Source organism: Arachis stenosperma, chromosome 2 (assembly GCF_014773155.1).
Source record: "Arachis stenosperma cultivar V10309 chromosome 2, arast.V10309.gnm1.PFL2, whole genome shotgun sequence".
Classification (NCBI taxonomy): domain Eukaryota; kingdom Viridiplantae; phylum Streptophyta; class Magnoliopsida; order Fabales; family Fabaceae; genus Arachis; species Arachis stenosperma.
Window position 1 is genome coordinate 7497984 of NC_080378.1, and position 20198 is coordinate 7518181.

The 20198-nt window shown below is 30.8% G+C and overlaps 2 protein-coding genes across 2 annotated transcripts; both read left to right on the forward strand.

Annotated features, from left to right (window-relative positions):
- Positions 1-4158: 4158 nt before the first annotated feature.
- LOC130960780 (tyrosine-sulfated glycopeptide receptor 1) lies at positions 4159-7875 on the forward strand. Its single transcript, XM_057886241.1, has one exon. It carries the CDS (start codon positions 4354-4356, stop codon positions 7588-7590), a length of 3237 nt encoding a protein of 1078 aa, XP_057742224.1. The 5' UTR covers positions 4159-4353; the 3' UTR covers positions 7591-7875.
- Positions 7876-12287: 4412 nt separating this feature from the next.
- Positions 12288-16544, forward strand: LOC130960441 (uncharacterized protein C630.12). Its single transcript, XM_057885836.1, has 13 exons — positions 12288-12519; positions 12940-13005; positions 13143-13321; positions 13420-13555; positions 13693-13789; positions 14095-14154; positions 14236-14336; positions 14440-14480; positions 14586-14643; positions 14901-14975; positions 15048-15199; positions 15298-15564; positions 16049-16544. The coding sequence occupies exons 1-13, from the start codon at positions 12385-12387 to the stop codon at positions 16293-16295; spliced, it is 1614 nt and encodes a 537-aa protein (XP_057741819.1). The 5' UTR covers positions 12288-12384; the 3' UTR covers positions 16296-16544.
- Positions 16545-20198: the final 3654 nt, after the last annotated feature.

Below are 20198 nucleotides of genomic sequence, written 5' to 3' on the forward strand. Positions count from 1 at the left end.
ATGTGGCACTCTAACAAACAGGCTCTTAGGCTTTCAATAATAAATCATTAAGTAAGTCTTAAAATTGTTGTACTAAAAAAATGATACACAATTTGGATTGTGTTATGTAGGTAAGAAAGAGACACTTGGTGAAGATGTGAAGAAATAGAGATAGAATTTATTTTTAAAATATATGGAAAATACAAAAGGTTTTTATCACAAGAAAAATTTATGAAATGTTTGATAACAAAATAATATAAGTTAAAAACGGTCAAAATTTATTACTTTTAACTTTATTTAATATATTCTATAATAAATAAATGTTAAATAAAATAATTTTAAGTTATTTGAGGTACGTAATTGTTTTTTATTTCTCTAGCCTTACTAGTATCTATATTATCGCTACAATTAAACGAGTTTTTATATTTGTTTCTTTATATATTTTTGTCTTAAATACAGAATCTAAATATGATCAAATTATGTGAAAGATTAATTTAATACCACTCCTTTCTTCGGTTGTTTTATACTTTGTCTTTTTAATTGAATGAATATTTATTAAAAACAATAAAATCAAGTGAAATTTACATTTATGCTACACATTCAAATTTTATTGGTAACTAAGTTCAATTAAATTAATTTAAAACCAACAAAAATTAGTGTAAATATACACTCCAACTACGTGAAATGGTTTCAGCATTCCTCTCCTCCTCTTTTTTTTTTCTTCTCTTTCTTCATTTTTGTATTTCTCCCCCTTTTTCTCATTCTCCTCCTTCTTTGTGTTCCTCCTCCTTCTTCTTTGGGTTCCTTCTTTTTCTTCGCGTGCTTTTTTTCATCGTCGTTCTTTTATTGTTGTTGCTATATTTTCTTCTTTTCTTCCTTTTCTTTCTAATGATTTTGCATCATTATGCATTTTTTTTGTTTGATTTTTTCTTATTTTTGTTCTTGTTAAGAGAGTAAATGAGAAGGTAAAACAAGAAAAAAATAAACAAAAAAAGAAGAAGAAGATAATGATAAAGAAGAAAGAGGAGGAGTTTTGAGTTATCATTAAGTAATTTTGGTGCATTCTGGATTTAAATAAGGTAAACTTTTAGTCTGTGGTTGTTTTGAATTGAGTTTGTTTGTGTGTCGTCATCATTAAATAATTTCGGTGCATTTTAGATTTAAATAAGGTGCATTTTTTGTCTGAACTTATTTTGAACTGAGTTAGTTTGTGTGTCGTCATCATTAAGTAATTGCGGTGCATTTTGGATTTAAATAAGGTGTACTTTTAGTCTGAACTTGTTTTAAACTGAGTTTGTTTGTGTGTCATTATCATTAAGAAATTTCAGTGTACATATAAAAAGAAGACAACGATAATGACAATACCAATAATGAAAGAGAAAAATGAGGAAAAAAGAGAAGGAGAAAAAAAATTATCAATTGACACAAACTGCTCATGAACACCAAAGAAAAATTGAAAAACACTTAAAAATGTTCCTGATTAAATCAAAATGTCTTTTCAAATGCACCAAAACTAGGAACAAAAATAGATTCAACAAAAAAAAATTCAAAAATCTTATATTACATTTAAATTCAAACCTTCAACCATGAACACTACTACAGGAGCATCAAATACTAATGAACTACATTAACGAGGTTTGAACCAAATCTCATCCACTTGATTCGTTTTAAAATAGTAATTCGTCCTAATTCAACTGATAGTATAAACTTGCATTATTTATTGTCTTTGAAAATAAAATATCTGTTCAACCTGATTTTATAGCTTGATTTAAAAAAAAATAATCTAAATCTTCAAATAAGATCAAAGAGTATTGATCATAAACAAAAAGAACACATAAAATATTAAAAAATTTAAAAAATTACGAAATCCACATAAAAAAAATGTAGATGTTTTTAACTTAATTGGTTAAATAATTTGAATGTAGAGTTTTATTGTGAATTTTAATGATAAAATTACTATAAACAATCCTTAATTAATGAAAAGAGATAATAATAATAGTACAATAACTTTTTAATATTTTTATAAATTGAAAATATAGAATAAAAAATAAAATACTAAAGTGAAAATAACAATAAAAAATTGAAGAATATATTTCTCATATTTTATATTTTATAATTCTGAGGACTCTAATTTTGGACTATACAAAATGAAAACCAATGATACCTTTACAAGTTAAAAAAGGAATAAGGGTACAAAGTGAAAGTGCAAGACCCATTTTAGAAAAGTAACTGTACCAATGAGATCTTGAGGGTCAGAGAGAGAATATCCCCACCACACCCCACTCCCCAACACAAACAACTTTAAATTATAATAATGGAAGGTGCTTCTATGCTTGGTGCCACCACTTAAATACCACTTGCTCCAAATACTTTTAACAATTTATACATTATACAAAAATAGATAATATGTTTCTTTTTTTTTAAATTAAAGATAAATAAAAAAATTATGTTTACTGAGATAAATTTTTCAATGCATGATAGAGTTCAATTATATCGTTTGATCCATATATTTTATCTAGTAGGATTATGTTTATCTTGTTGTTATTGTATAGCAAGACAATTTTTTGTTAATTATTTTAGAAAATACAGAAAAAAATATTGTTTTTCTATATTTATGTCATACTTTAGTAAATATAATTGAGGTATGGTACAATATAAAAGAAACAAAAAATATAAATAATTTAATATATTTAATTAAATAATTTAACATTTTAATGTGTATTATTTAATTAAATATAATATAAGTATAAATAAAAAATTAACTATTAAATTAATAATTTATATAAAATATATATTAAAAATAAATTAAATAATATATATATTTAACATTTTTTATATATAATATATATAAAAAAAGGAGATAGTGGATGGTTGGCATTGATAAAAAACAAATGAAGCGTTTACTTTTGAAGAGAGAGAGAGAGAGAGGAGGGTGGAGGGGATGAGTGAGGTGAGGGGGCGGCGAGTGGTGGAAGAGGTGGAATTTGTCTAACATGAGATGATCATCAATTTCATCATTCACAAAAGCAACAACTTTCTTAGTACCAATCACATTCAACGTGTGTACCTCACAACAAACGTTCATCACATACACCTATACATACACATATACATATATATTTGGAAAGTTTTCGAGTGTACCGTAGTATCAATATTTCAATAATTTTTAATTGTGGATCTTAATTATATATATTATATTTTATAATTAAGATTAATGATTAAAAATTAGTAAAATATCAGTATAACAATATATTTAAAATTTTTTTTATATATTTATAGATTTATACAAAAAATAAATACAAATTAACTTTAGGTGAAGTTAGATAAAAATTATTAAAAAATAATAATTTAATTAAATTTATTAAATTATTTAATAATTTTTAATTATTAATTTTATATAAAGTTAATTACATATAAATTTTTATTATTTATATATTGACCTAACATTTTATTATTTTTATTATTTTTCTCAATTTTTTTTCTTAATTAATTTGTGTTGTGAACTATAACTTTTTTAGCTATTTAATATTTTTTTACATTTTTTCTTGTTTTTACTTAATAAATGTAAAATGAGAGAATATACTTAAAATATTAGTTGAGAAAAAGTTAAAAGAAAAATCTTTTATGTTAGTCTGTTGGAGACTATATTTAATAAATATTTTAAGATAAAAATATTAGAATTTGTGATTTTATTTTGTGCTTCAAATTTTTTAGATAGAATAAGAAATTGAGCAAATTTTATCACAGAACAAAAAGTTTTATCTTTATTCCTATATTTATTATCTTTTTCAATTAAATTTGTGTCCCTTAGTATTTATAAAAACAAAAATACAGAAACATCTTTAGAGAAACAAAGACAATTTTAATGGTTTTGTCTTCATCTTAATATCCAAATATATACCATTTATAAAAATCTTTTTCTCTATATTTCCTTTCTTAAGATAGAATTCAAATAGAGTTTATCTCTTTTTTATTTTAATCTTAAAAAAGTTATTAAATCAAATTTGAGTCAAACGTGCAATTATATTGTTGTGGGGAGTTTTTTTATTATTATTATTAATAGTCGCCATATTAATAAATTCTACTAGTTGTTGTCAACGTCACACCCCACAAGAAAAAGAAAAGAAAATAAAAAAGAAAAAGAAAAGTATTTTCTTTTTACCCTTTGATTTGTTTTTGCAGAGTCAATGGATGGTCATGCTCATTAGCCATGCCAACCCAAAAATCTCTCACCACATTGGTTCTTCTCTTTCCTTGTGTTCCCCTCTTCCTTCTTCTTCTTCATCTTCATCACCTTCATCATCACTTCAACTTCAACAACTTGTAACTGTTATTACTCCCTCTTAATCAATCTTTGATTCTTGTTTAGTTGTGATGACACAAGCTTCTTGTTTTAATTTGATGGTATCTGTTATTGTATTGCCTTTGATTCTCTCCTTCTTTTTGATTCATCAAGTTTCATGTTGTAACAAGAATGATAGAGATTCTTTATTGGCCTTTTATGGCAACATATCAATCTCTTCCACACATGCTTCTCTCAATTGGTCAAATTCTTCTGATTGCTGCAAATGGGAAGGGATTACCTGTGATTTGGATCTCAGAGTCACACATCTTGAGCTTCCATTTAGAGGATTATTCGGCCGAATTTCGCCATCTCTGACCGGTCTTGAAGGTCTATCATACCTTAATCTGTCACATAATCAGTTATCTGGTAACCTCCCTGACCACCTATACCAACTGTTTGATCATTTGCTTGTTCTTGATTTAAGCTATAATAGGCTCTCTGGTGAATTGCCAGAATCACCCTTTGTTGATAGTAACAAAACTAGCAATAGAAATACCAATACAAGTGTTGTGATTCAGGAGATTGATTTGTCTAGTAATTTGTTCAATGGAACATTGAAACATTCTCTCATTCAGCATATAGCAGCAGGAGGGAATTTGGTGTATTTCAATGTTAGCAATAACAGCTTCACAGGTCAAATTCCAACTTCACTCTTTTGCATCAATGATCATAACTCCTCGGCTTTGAGATTCCTGGACTTTTCCTACAATGATTTTGGTGATACTATTCAGCCGGGGCTCGGAGCGTGTTCAAAGCTCGAGAAGTTTAGAGCAGGATTCAATGAACTAACTGGGAATCTCCCAGTTGATGTCTTTGATGCTGTTTCTTTGACAGAAATCTCTTTGCCCCGGAACAAGCTTGGTGGAACAATCGACAATGGCATTGTTCGCCTCACGAACCTCACAGTTTTGGAGCTATACTCCAATAATTTAACAGGAAAAATTCCACCAAGGATTGGTGAACTCATCAAATTGCAGAGTTTGCTCCTTCATGTTAACAACTTGACTGGTACCTTGCCCCAATCTATGATGAACTGTGCCAATCTTCTTGTGTTGAATTTAAGGGTCAACTTATTGGAAGGGAATCTCTCAGCGTTCAACTTCTCAAGATTCCTTAAACTCACAACACTTGATCTTGGCAACAATAACTTCAGTGGCATCTTGCCACCAACACTCTATGCATGCAAGAATCTTACAGCTGTGAGATTAGCGTTCAATAATCTCGAGGGACAGATTTCGCATGAGATTATTGGCCTTCAATCCCTTTCTTTCCTAGCAGTTTCAAGGAACCAGCTGCAAAACATCACGGGGGCTCTGCGAATTCTCACAGGGCTAAAGGAGCTTAAAACTCTGATGCTCTCAAAAAATTTCTTCTATGAAAAGTTACCTAGTGATGTTGACATAGCAGACACAGGTGGATTCCAGAAGCTCCAAGTTTTAGGACTTGGAGGTTGTAGTTTCACCGGCGAAATACCAGGCTGGCTTGTGAACCTGACAAAGCTTGAGGTCTTGGACCTGTCCTTTAACGAAATCAGTGGTTCGATTCCTCCCTGGTTAGGTACACTTCCTCAGCTTTTCTACCTGGACTTGTCTGTTAACCACCTTACAGGAATATTTCCTATTGAGCTTACAAGGCTGCCAGCACTGATATCACAACAGGCGAATGATAAAGTCGAAAGAGCTTACTTGGAGTTACCGGTTTTTGCCGATGCCAACAATGTTTCCCAGATGCAATATAATCAGCTTTCCAATCTGCCACCAGTGATGTATCTGGGACGGAACAGACTCAGTGGCAGTATTCCAATTGAGATTGGAAATTTGAAGGTCCTTCATCAGCTGGATTTGAAGAGCAACAACTTCTCTGGCAATATACCATCTGAGATTTCAAGCTTGGTTAACTTGGAGAAACTAGACCTCTCCGGAAACCATTTATCTGGCGAAATTCCTGATTCGCTCAAGGTGTTGCATTTCTTGTCTTTCTTCAGTGTAGCAAACAATAATCTCCAAGGACGGATACCAACTGGTGGACAATTTGATACATTCTCCTCCTCCAGCTTTGAAGGGAATGCGCAATTGTGTGGCACAGTGATTCAGCGCTCTTGTCCTACTCAACAGAATTCTAACAGCACTGAAGCTCATCGCGGCACAAACAGAAAAGTAATATTAGGACTTATTATTGCAGTGTGTTTTGGCACTGGTTGCATCATGACAGTGCTGACACTTTGGATACTCTCCAAGAGAAGGATCAATCCCGGAGAAGACCATGACAAGATCGAACTTGGATCGGTTTCTCCATACTCCAACAGTGGTGTTCATCCTGAGGTTGACAAGGAGGCCAGCCTAGTGGTATTGTTCCCAAACAAAGCGAACGAAACCAAGGATCTTACCATATTTGAGATCTTGAAAGCAACTGAGAATTTCAGCCAGGCGAACATAATAGGATGTGGTGGATTCGGTTTGGTTTACAAGGCAACATTACCAAATGGAATTACACTAGCCATCAAGAAGCTTTCAGGGGATTTAGGCCTCATGGAGAGGGAATTTAAGGCAGAGGTAGAGGCTTTGTCCACAGCACAACATGAGAATCTGGTGGCACTGCAAGGCTATTGTGTCCATGATGGATTTCGGCTTCTGATGTATACTTACATGGAGAATGGAAGTCTTGATTACTGGCTGCATGAAAAGGCGGATGGCGCTTCTCAACTCGATTGGCCGACTCGTTTAAAGATTGCACGAGGGGCAAGCTGTGGTTTGGCCTATTTGCATCAGATATGCGAGCCACATATTGTGCATCGTGATATAAAGTCGAGCAATATACTCCTCGACGAAAAGTTTGAGGCACATGTTGCTGATTTTGGCTTGTCCAGGTTGATTCTTCCTTATCAAACTCATGTCACAACTGAACTTGTAGGCACATTAGGATACATTCCCCCTGAGTATGGACAAGCATGGGTGGCAACTCTACGAGGAGATGTGTATAGCTTTGGAGTTGTCATGCTAGAGCTTCTCACCGGAAGAAGACCGGTCGATGTATGCAAGCCGAAAATGTCAAGAGAGTTGGTTGCTTGGGTTCAACAAATGAGAATTGAAGGGAAAGAAGATCAAGTTTTTGACCCTCTTTTGAGAGGAAAAGGCTATGAAGCAGAGATGCTGCAAGTTCTTGATGTGGCATGTATGTGTGTCAGCCACAATCCTTTCAAGAGACCAAGCATCAGAGAAGTTGTTGAATGGTTGAAGAATGTAGGATTGTCCAAGCGAACAACATAGTATCATCCAAGCAAAAAAATTTCTCCAACAAAAAATCTTTGACAATAGATATATATGTATACACTTGTGCAAAGAAAATTTTGTTTTTTTTTTTCTATAAGTACAGATTATCATGATTTTATCACTGTAAATTGTTGCTAGAAAGTTTTTGTAACTTTATGTGATCATCCATTTTACACTGATGAAGGACTTTGTATTCTAGGAACTAATGTTCAATAATGTTTGTGCAGAAAACTATTACTTCACAATAAAAGAGCTTCTAATAAATGATGTCTCTTTTTTTTTATGATGAATAACATAGCATCCTATAGTCTCTACAAGCCTTTCTTATATCAATTCTTGTACTTCTCAATCTCAAATATTGCAGTGTTCTTCATATCCTATTATCTACTTGATTTGACAGTATATGATTCTAAAGTATTTTACATCATAGCTGAATTCAGAATTTGACACATTAAATTTTTTTACAGAGAAGATTTCATGCTTTCTAGTACTCAACACTGTCAGATAGATGATTCTCACTTCTCAGCAGCTACCTTTAGTTACTTTGTAAGTTTTATATGTATCAAGAAGCACACAAAACTAGAGGACAAAAAATCAAAAGCAGAAGTTCATAAACCACTAAAGGGATGAATGACTATGATTTGAGATGTATAGGAACTACTAAAGATCATGTTGTGTGACATGGCATGTTAGATAGAGTAGTATAAGATCATAATCTTCCTCATGGATTTAATAATGTCTCCACTCACACTTCAGAGTGTCAAGATTTGAATGAATAATCAATAGAAAAGGGCAGTCCGGTGCACAAGGGTTTGGAAAAGGATTGCACCCAAAGGATGTAATGTAAGCAGCTTAATCTGATAATTACATTAATGGTTGTCATATGGAGGCAACTCAACTGTTAATCTAAGACTTTTTTTCGAATTATCGAAAGAAAGAAAAAGAAAAAAAGATTGATTCAATGGAAGCAAAATTGACATTTTTTTTTTAAAATTATGTTCCTCTTTGTGGATATATCTTTTTGAAGGATGTGAAATGTGATGCATATTCAACAGAGGAACATGTTGAAAGTTTATTGGAGGTGTATCATCAATTAAAATTGTTCATGATTACACATATTGACTCTATATATAATTATATATCCATCTTTTTTGGGTTTTGGTTGTATTTGAGTAGAGACTAGAAAGTCTTTCCCTTCCATCAAATGTGAGTCTCATTTTCAGTGGTGGGGACAGTGAAACACATAATGGCATTGGCATGGAATTTGAAATTAACAACCTTTCACCAACAGCAGAATCAAAATGGGAAGAAAATATACAAACACTATGCTCCCTTAAGTGCATGAAATCATGTCAAATAAAGAGGCATAGGAAAAAACCAATAGCATATACAGTTTTATACCATAGTAGCTAAGGCACTTGCTTTATAATTTCAACAGAACCTGCAAGAAGAAAACATTTTTCTCTGATAAGTACGGATAAACTGATAAATACTAGGTCTTGCAACACTAATCCTATCCGGATTGAGCTGCGGGTAGGATAGGGTTCGAGTTTAGGATTAATCCTATCAAATCTATTGGCACCCTTGATTTATTAGTATATATGAGTTAACTGCTAATTTGGTATCCACAGTTGCTAACAAAAAACTCCCTGCAAAATGTTATCCATGACCATAAAATAACTCATGAATGATTTGAAAATATGATAAAAATAATCAATAATTATGTTTTTTGAAGTGACAAAAAATTTTCCTATTTAGCAAACGACTTATCCAATTTGATTTGAATTTTTGTGGCAACATTTGAATAAATATTTAAAAAGTATACAAAAAAAATTCGAAGCAAAATTTGATCTCTATATTTTTGTATTTTTCAAAAAAATGTGATAATTCACAATAATTTTTTTTTTTTAAAAATCACTTGATATAGAATTACCAAATTTTGATGATGAAAAGGTCTTATTTTTCTAATATTGATTGCAAAAATTTGTATCAAAATATGATCTCTAAAGTATTTTTTTAGAATATATTTAATATCTAATTTTTTTTGTCTCGTTTTTAAATCTTTCAAAACTTTATTTGTTGTTAGCATTTTTTGGAGTTCTTTTTATCATCAATATAAACTTCGGGCACCATTTTAATAGTTTACTCTAGTATATATTGTTAAAATTATATTAGTAAAGACTTAATAATAAATTAAAAATTATGTTGTTTGTAATTTTACATAAATTTTTTAATTTTAACATAGACTTAATCTTATATTTTCTGTTTTACTGATAAGATTATAAAATATAAAATAATTAAATATTGTGTTTAATTAAAAATAATTAACTTTTTTGTGAATAAAATCAAGTGAAAAACTTTGGAGTGGAGATAAGATTTAGATTAAAGAATTTTTAACTCGCAAATAAAATAGAATTTAAATTTAGAGATATTTTAAATTTTTAAATAAAATTAGAATAGAGTCTAAATTTAGACTATCTTATCTGCTATTGTCAGTAGAATAAACACTCAAGATTTTGGTTCATTTCATGTGCTATAACTAAAACTTAAGTAGCAGAGCTTCTAACACTTATTGGCCATCCAACTTTTACATACAACAATTTTTAATTTGAAGAGTTTTAATGGTATGCATGCGCAAAAACATTTTAGGGATACTTGAGATAGATAGTTAAGCCAAGTGTTTGAATGTTGGTATAAATAATGTTTATATGTGATAATATCTTAAAGCACATTATTTTGCAGAAATAAATAAGAAAACCAACAATATTGCCCACTAGTAGTTAAGTCTCCTAAAAATATACATATATCATTATGAAGAATGATTTAAAGTAGTGACCAAAAGTGGCATAATCTCATAACTATATTTGAAAGTGATGGCTTTAGATGTCTTGCTTTCAACATAGACATTCTTAAATGCAAAAGGATTAAAGAATCATATAGTTATCTCTTAATGAATTTGAGAATGGATCATAATCAATGTAAGATGCCAAAGCATCTCCTTAATCGAAAATAGATTTTCTTAATTTTTTTTTAAATCAAAGAAATAAAATATATTTTTTTATTATTAATTTAATAAATAAGACAAAAAAAACATAAAAAAATATTACAAAATCAGTACTCCCTCAATTATTTAAAAAAATTAAGAAAATTCATTTCCCTCCTTAATCATTCTCCTTAGATACATTTAATCAATTTTGTTAAAAGATTTTTATCTCTCTAACTATTGTTAAAGAAAATATATAAAAAAATTAATAGATTGGCGGATTCAATTCTTATTTTTTAAATATTTAACTATTAAATATTAAAAAATATATAATATTATAAATATTTTAATAATTTATAATTTTTAAATTTACAAACACTAAAATCTTTATAATTCTAAATATCTAATAAATATAATTATTAATCAAATTTTTTAAAATAAAATAATAAAATTAACATTGTCCAACATAAAATAAACATTGTCCAAAATATATAATTAAATATTGTCCAAATCTATAATCAATCAAATATAATCCAAATTATAACCTAAAAAAATGGACAAATATTTCACATACAAACACATAAATAACTTTCTAAATTTAATTATTATCTTCAAACCAAAAGTCTCCCCAAACAAGTCCATCGTCTCGCCAAAATCTACCAAAACTTGTGAATTAGGCAGACTTTTTTTATTACAGTGATACCAAATTTTTATCTCTGACTCGTATTTTTTAATGAATTACGCAAGTCAACCAGACGAGCCAACACTACTCCTAAACCTCCTCTTTTTCTTCCATGTTACACACTATATGAAAAGAGGTTTCTCCATAAACCAACCATTATTGCATTCTACAACAAACATTGATATATCTGGTGTGTGACATTGCCCAAAATTTCCATTGGTAATCACGAAAGGGAATTCCATCACTTATATGAATGCCAATTCTTGAGACATACACTAGGTTCATGATCATCATGGTTTTGTACCTTGAAGATAACAAAGGTTAGTGGTGTTAATTTTAGAAGCTGAAAATATTTAGAGATCACATGCCTTGCATGTAGAAGAGGTTTTTTAATTTTACTTTTTTTTTTTAATAACTAACTTATATTAGTACATGTAACAAAAGAATTATTGTACTCACTTAATCTAATGTGACCTTAATTGTTGGTTTACTATACATGTAAGCAATACTTTGCCAATATTAATTATATGACATGAATCTGAGAAATTTTAAGTAAAGAAAATTAAGTTAGCTTTATACAGCAAATAATTTCAATTGGATCACAACAAAAAGTCAAAAACAAATTGAGTTAAAAAAAAAAAAAACAACACTAAGAATTGGCATTATGAACAACATGGATAGTAATCCTTATCATTGCATTGAAACTACTAAATGTAACAAACAATATTATCTATGACATATGCTATGTATTTTTCAAGTTCAATCATATTTTTCAAATTATATCACTTTAAATGTTTCCCCACAATGGTTGAGAAATAATTAAATTTGTTTTCTTTTCAATTAAAAAAAAAATCTTCCTAGAGTCCTAGACTTTCTAGGTAATTAAATTGTAAGAATGCTAAACAGTATATATTAATTAATTAAATTAAAGAAATTAATTAAATTACTTGAAGCAGTTTAACCAAACAAGATCTCCCTTCCCAAAAAAATAAATAAATAAATAAATAAAAAATAAAAACAAAACAGAAGAAGAAGAAGAAGGAAGAGGTGAATCAAAGAAGAGAGGGACCGCATTCATTCATTGATTCTCCATTGGTTTCAGGATCTGAAAGAAAGAAGAAAAGTGATGAAGCAGCAAGAGTTGACTCTGTTGTTATGCCTCATATGGATACTAACTCTTCTATATGGTGAAATGTTTGCTTATTGGGTTCCACCATTCTTCACATGTTCATGGCCCCATCTTCACCGCACTTCTTCAAAGGTAAACCCTAAAGTTCTCAACTTTTCAATCCCATCTATTTTGGGTCACACTCAATTTTCAACCTTGTTCATAGTTCACAGCCAAAATCAGATTTTTATTTTCATTTTTTGTTGGGTGTATTTGATGAACAATGAAACTGTAGCTGCAAAATTAAATAATAATAATAATAATTTCTGGGACATTGTAAACTTGTGATTGTTATAGTTATGATAGCTGGAATTTCAAGTATTTAGCTTTATTGTTATAATTGTGCTGGATCTGTAATTTTTATTTTTTTGGAAAAAAATTTATGTGGAATTGTGGAACATTGTAGAGTTTGATGATTCATGGTGTTTAAAAAATATTGGAGACTGAAGCTTCAATGGTTGTAAACATAGTGAAATGCATAATTAAATAACATAAATTTTTGAATACTTGCAGGTTCAAACAGATAGTGGGAGTAAACAATCTGATTATGTAAAAGTTGCTGTTATTGCGGATCCACAGGTTTGGATTTGTTCATTCAAAAGCAAGAATTATAATTGCATTGCATATGCTTGTTAATGTATGTTTATGTGAATGTGCATCTCTCTAATCTTCTTCTGAGGTTTTTTTTTGTTTTTTTCTTTTGAAAAATATAACAGCTGATGGATAGAACTTCTCTTCATCTTCCTCCGAAATCACGTCCCTTGGAGATTGCGGAATTCTACACTGATTTAAACATGCGTAGATCGTTCTTTGCATCTGTCATGCCTTTCAAACCCGATGCCATATTGTTTTTGGGTGATTACTTTGATGGAGGTCCTTATTTATCAGATGAAGAGTAAGTCTCGAAATTTGGTTTTCTACGTCCCGAAATTCTACGCTGATTGCTGTATCTTCAACATGTTCAATAAAATTCTCTAACTTTTGGATGGATAGATGGCAGGATTCTTATCGTCGATTTAGAAATATCTTTGGTTTGAATGAACAAGGACAATACAATGACATGAAAGTTTTCTACATTCCTGGAAATCATGATATTGGCTATGAAAGTCATCATTCTACAAAACCACAGGTCTTTTAAATACTTATTTATCTACATTTTGATGCCTAAAGTGCAAGAACTACAAGATTAATCACATTGAGTCATTGATTGTGTATTTCCCTTTGATTTCTCATTTGCTTCAAAATTTCATCATTACATGAACATAGGTTATCCAGCGCTATGAAGAAAAGTTCGGGGTCAGGAACTACAGATTTACAGTTGGAAAAGTGGATTTCATTGCCGTTGATTCACAAACTCTGGATGGTAAATGAATTTTGCCTTATAAATTTGAGCTGTCAATGTTTCATATGTATAACTATGGTGATTGATTGTAATCTTAATTTGTGTAGTATCAAGTTGTTTCACTTGCTGCATCATTCCATTCACTATGTTCCTCATGGAACTTATTCCTACTATGTCATATAATTCTTTCTTAATCAAGCATTCATATTTTGAATATTTAATAACATAATTTACATAACTTAAATATTGCAATCTCAATCATATATAAGTGCTGCTTAAGGAATTTTCAAAAAGCTGAATCACCGAACACATTATGTTTCGTACAGGAAATCGACAAAGGCATCTGACTTCTCAAACTTGGGAGTTTTTGAAGAATATGTCTGTCGGTATAAACTATCCCATACATATAATTTAATGTTTTGATTATCTGTCCCATTATAATCTCTGTTTCTTTTTCGCTTTACTAGATGATGGAGTTCATCCAAGAGTCTTAGTAACGCACATTCCTTTATACCGAGAAGATAACACTTCCTGTGGTCCTGATCGGAGTTCCCCGCCCATCAATCAGGTAAAGTTTCTCGCTTCTTAAAGCACATGTTGTGGATTGTGTGCATGTTTTCTTGTGTGCCTTTATGGAAACTATTAATGAGTCTATCTTGCTATATTTTCAGAGGATACATCACACTGTGTCTGGTAGCACTGGTTACATATCGTAAGTTAGTTTATATTTGAAACCATCTGAAAAGTGAATATTGCATGAACTGTGTAAAAGCGGTTCATAGATTCCAACGTTTGATGTGACTCTCGGTTCATACAGGTATCAGAATTATGTCACTGAGGATTCGACAGAGTACTTACTAGATACTATTAAACCGGTGAGTCATCTATCTTTTCCTTGGTCTCATTTTCATGGTTATTCCATTCCACCATGACATAAATGTCGAAAAAATCAAAACAAGAAAAATTTAATTAGTAATGGATTATTCTATATTCATTCATGATTGAAGGATCCTGTGGAATGGACTTATCGCACATTTATATTTTTCTCTACTAAGAAGACTGAAAAATTTGAAGATAATGAAGTATCAAGGGAAACAACTTTTTGAATTAACGGTTCTTCTGGTTTTTACAGAAACTTATTTTGTCAGGCCATGATCATGATCAATGCAGCATCACTCATCAATCCAAATTTGGGCCGGTGAAAGAGGTAAGAACCTAACCTTCTCATCTGGATGGTCTCGTTGAGATTTCGGCAGCTTGAACTAACAGTTGTGTGCAGCAAACTCTAGGCACTATAAGCTGGCAACAAGGAAACTTGTACCCTTCTTTCATGCTGTTGTCTGTTATCAACGAAACTCATTCAAACGCTACTGAAGAGTCTTTGTTGACTCAACTGTGTTACCTTCCATTGCAAACACACATTTACATATGGTAACTCCCAAATTCTGATAATCATGTTAATATAATTTTCAGCTGAGTTTTTCTGAGTTTGCAATTTTTGCTGAATTAAATTTTGCTTTCATTATCAGGTATGCTGTGCTGTATGTTCTGACCATTCTCGCCCTCCTACTTTGGCCGACGAATAGCACAAGTCTTTGGCATCAATGTCGTAGCATAGCAATGAATTGTAAAGAAATACTATCTGGCATACTATCTAGAACCGAGGCGAAAGAGAAAGATGAGGATGCTAACTATGAATATGAGATGATATGGGATGTTGGAGGAACGATGCATCTTGTAAAGAAACCACGGAGCACACCTATTGTGAATTCAAGCGAGCAAAGCGTAGGGGAATGGTAAATTTTCGGTTCCACATTCTTGCTGTTGCTCTGTATACATGGAAAATAAGATATGATCTGTGAATGAATGAATGAATGCATGCTTGGTTTTAGAAAATGTTGCCTGTTTTTGTTTCTTGTTTTCGATATTATTTATGAAAAGGCCACATTGTTTTCATGTTTGTTCTTGTTTCTGAAAGAAACACTGAAAACAGAACAAAAACATGGTATTTTGTAATTAAAATTGAGAAGTAATGATAACAGAAAATCAATTTTCAAATCAATGAAACCTTAAAAGTCCAAGTAATGATAATTATACTCATTTTGTATTGTTCATCAGGCTAACTTACACCTCATCTAGTAGGGGCGATTATGCGAGTAGATTTAGTGTACAATACAAAATGAGTACCTGAAACATTTCTCCTACAAATCGACAACGATGTTACCTTACCTTACCATTGATCTTAGCATTTTCCTTATGCATTAATTTTTTCGCTATCAGGGGCAATGCTGTAATGAGACCAACTGCTAGAAAGAATGCAGCTCAGGAAGCAGATCTATCTGTGAATGTGGGTATGATTTCAGGCACTGCTGTTGATCCTCTAACAAGAATACATCCCTCCAGAACTGGCAAATCGAGGATGAAGTTCATATTCCAAAGATTGTTGCGCACGATTCGAGCAATGACTGTCATTGCAGTAGTGAATGTTCCTCTTTACATGATGCTCCTGTTCAAGGATTGGGATTGATAAACAAAAGATGAAAAATTCTCATTGAAGAGGGTAGAATTTTGTAGATCCAGTGAGATAGTTTAAGTGTGTAAAGGCCAAAAGTCTATGGTAGATGGGTTTGTAAATCTAACTATTGTTCATGTCATTTGCAGAGTACCCCTAAAGGTTCAACATATTTGCTAAGAAAAAAAAGAGCTTGATTTTCAATCTCGTTGTTGAGTATCATTTTGTACTATATCTAACTAGAAAGGGGATTGAATTTTGGAATTTCTATATTGCATTATTGTGCAAATCCTTAGAAAACAAAATATGCCAATAATTGAACTAGAAAGTTACTACATTACTATTTTGCACAAATCACCTAGACAATATTAAGAAAAAGAAAATAAAAATAGCCTCAAAAAGCATATGCTTGATGTCTGTATTTTATTCCACTGGTGCACAGACTCAGATTGCGAATTTTGTTTTTATATTATTGTTAATATCTTTAAAATTTATGGTTAATTAATAGTCAAATGTTTTGGTATACTTTCAATCTGCCATGGTTCACGAGCTGGACAGGGGTGATATCTGTAAGGGACTCCACAATTAGTTTGGGTCCGAGTAGTATAAATATTAGGATTAGACAGCACACCTTTGGGTGGATGTTTTTCGATACTTTTTGTTCAACATTATCTTTTTTGGAAAGTTTTTCTAGATGTGGACGGAGACTTTTTTCTAATCTTTTCCGATCTCGAGTTAGATGGGTCCGATCTCGAGTTAGATGGGGATTGGTATTTGCAAGGCACTTCGACGATAAAGTTAGTCTAGATTTAAAAGTCATAGGGATTAGAGTTGCATAGCATATCTTTGGTGGACTCTTCACTTAATATTTAAATGTGCCCTGATTGGTTTGGGAGGGAATCTTTAACAGATTCTAGCTGAATTTGGCAGGATATGATTTGATTCTGGTATAGTGGCATATGTGATTAAAATGACAAGAGAAGACTTATAGTGAAAGCATGCCTCAGGCACTGACACTAAGTCAGGCTTTTGATTAAGCTGTCTGAGAAATGGAAGATCTTGTGATGACAAAGAACATATGGACCAAGATATATGCTTGCCATTTTTAAGCCAAGCTAGCAATATTAATGGTGACTTGAATTGAATTGAACTTACATTTGTGTTGTCCAATCAAATCCCTTAGTCAAACATTCCATGATCCTTACACTTAATGTTGTCAAGTCAATGGTGCCTTCTCACAATCTAATCATGTTTATTTATTGGAACAAATCTCATTTTATTAAGAACTTATTAGCTTCTACTATTAATTTACTACTATACTAGAGGCTTGTGAAACCCCATCAAATATGCAATTAAGATTTAACCTATAGTTGAGTGCTTATCTCATGCCTATCTTGTTTGAGCTTAAAAGTCTTTGTGAAAGTAAATTTTTCTTTTTAAGTTTAAACATACTTCCTAATTTAATTTGCTTAAAACAATTCAAGACTTAGCCCTATTCAACAAGGTGTCAAGTTGGAATCTCCAAAGATTAGAAGAAGAAATTATAACTTCATGGTTATAACTTAGCTTATCATCTTATTTTTTAACTATAAATTCAAGAGTTTGAATTGTATTTTGAGCATAAAAATATTTTGTTGTCAGTCATTTATTTTTAAGTATGTGTGGTCTCTATTTGGCTTGGAATTATGAGTTTAAAGAGATTATTTGTGAAACAGATTACATCGATGCATATCATGCTATTATTCAGAGTTCTTCGAGTGTTCATCTTAATCTCACCATTAAGATCTAATAACTGTATAATAGATTCTAGACTGCGAATGCGGCAGCGGATTACATGGCAAAAATTGTTTTGCATTGTAATATTTCTTATACGGAATGGTTGTTATCCCAACAGAATTTGATTCAGCTTTTAGTAGAAAATATGTCCGTTTTCTTATAATTTTTTTTTTCTGTGTTTCTTTTGTCTTTAGTGACCAAAAAATTTATTTTCAAGTAGATAATTCGTAAAAGAAAAATTAGTCATCCTATTCAGTGATAGATATCTTTAAAAAAATGATGTTAAAGACATTTTTCCTTACATAATAGACTTAACCAACTCAAATTATAATAGTTAAACTAAATTCTAATAGTTTAAGGAAATTTATTTTTGAAAAAAAAAAGTAGAACTTGCATATATAATAAAATAAACACTCTATCATAATATTTTCAATAGTAGAACAACTTTATGAATAATATATATAATGGAATAATACAAGAAAAGGATAGTGTCTCTTGAAAAGACTATACATTTTATTTTATTTTATTTTATTTTATTTTATTTTGTAATATTTTCAAACTTAACAAATAAAAAATTAATTCATAATAAATATGAGCTCCATTTAAAGATATATAATTATATTTGCTTAAATAGATGAATAAACTAACCAATTTAAATTAATTACTATACATTCTTGTTATTCATGCATTCATTCTAAGCAACAATTGAAAAAAAAAAGTCTCAGATAACCTTTTTTTTTTCCCAAATGGATTGGACAGTCTTCAATCCTATACATTACATCACAAATTCATATAAATTATCCACTTACATACTCAATATTTTTAAGAGTTCTTGTCCACCATTTGACATTATCAATGTTCGAATGAACCAAATATAGCATATTAACAGGCATGCTAATATGCCATTGAAAGCAGCACCTTGGCTTCAAAAGGGTTTCCACAAAAGTCTCCTTGTCACATACAAAATCCAATTGGGCTTTTCCCCAAATGGATAAAAAATAGGAGACAAAAGCCCAATTCAAGCCCATAAACCCCAACTAGGATACATTAAAGCCCATGCACAAGAAAATGACCATCATATTCATTTTGGCAACTGAGATGTAGTAGTTAGAGGAAGAAAAAGAAGAGGATACATGATGATTGAGTTTGATGAGCTGAGAGTAGTGTTTTTGATCAATCATCTCCATGAATGTACCAACATAGAAGCATAGTTGCACAACGACGAAGTATGTAAAGACGAGCACGTTGCTCCTTCACCAACAATGCACACTTTCTACTAATTCCACCATTATTGTTTTTATTATTACTTCCTTGCTTTCCCTTTTCATCACCATCATGGACCTTAATGCTTCTCTCCTTGTTGTACTTAGCCATAGCAACAATAATAAGAGCTTGTCTTGTTTTCCAAAGGGGTTAACTTAACTTAACTCCCTCAAAAAACAAGCTTTATTATTATTTGCTACACATGCAAGCTACTAAGAAGGTAGGTGTCTATATATATATATATATATATTTATATTTTGATGAGTGGAAGATGTGAAGAAGGAACGTGGGGGAAGCTTGAAAGTGAGGGATTTGCAAGCTTTGGAGGTTTAAACTTTCAATGAAGTGAGGGAAGTATTCAATGTGGTTTCCAACATCTTTTCTTGATTATGGCAATAAAATATGGAGGACTTATCATATTTGTTGTCATATGTGATCTTATTATATACTATACTTTATTTACACATCAAGAGATCATACTATTATAAAGAATTGAGATTTTTTTATTATTATTCTAATATTGTTTAGAATTTAGATAATAAACATCTTCCCAAAATTTAAATTCATTTTAGGGTTCACTAAGAATCGAACTATTAACCTTTCAGATCTAAGACTCTAATACCATGTCATGATACCACTCATCCTAAAAGTTTCGACTGATAAAAAAAGATAAAACTAATAATTATATCTCTAATACTCCATAAACCTCCATTCTATTAGTTCCTCATACTTTTCCAATGATTATATGATGTAGACATTTTTTAGTTGTGTTTAATATGGTGTCTAAAGTTAGTTTATAGAATTCAATTAGATCAAAATTAGATATCAATTTAATCACATGAATCATAATTAAAAAATATCTATATCAACTAACTAGTG

What these genes read in the sequence shown, in the direction of transcription:
- LOC130960780 (XM_057886241.1), top strand. Translation starts at nt 4,354, where the DNA reads ATGACACAAGCTTCTTGTTTTAATTTGATGGTATCTGTTATTGTATTG.
- LOC130960441 (XM_057885836.1), top strand. Translation starts at nt 12,385, where the DNA reads ATGAAGCAGCAAGAGTTGACTCTGTTGTTATGCCTCATATGGATACTA. An exon ending in TACTAGATACTATTAAACCG is followed by an intron (nt 14,644 to 14,900) that starts GTGAGTCATCTA and finishes TGGTTTTTACAG; the next exon opens with AAACTTATTTTGTCAGGCCA. An exon ending in AATTTGGGCCGGTGAAAGAG is followed by an intron (nt 14,976 to 15,047) that starts GTAAGAACCTAA and finishes AGTTGTGTGCAG; the next exon opens with CAAACTCTAGGCACTATAAG.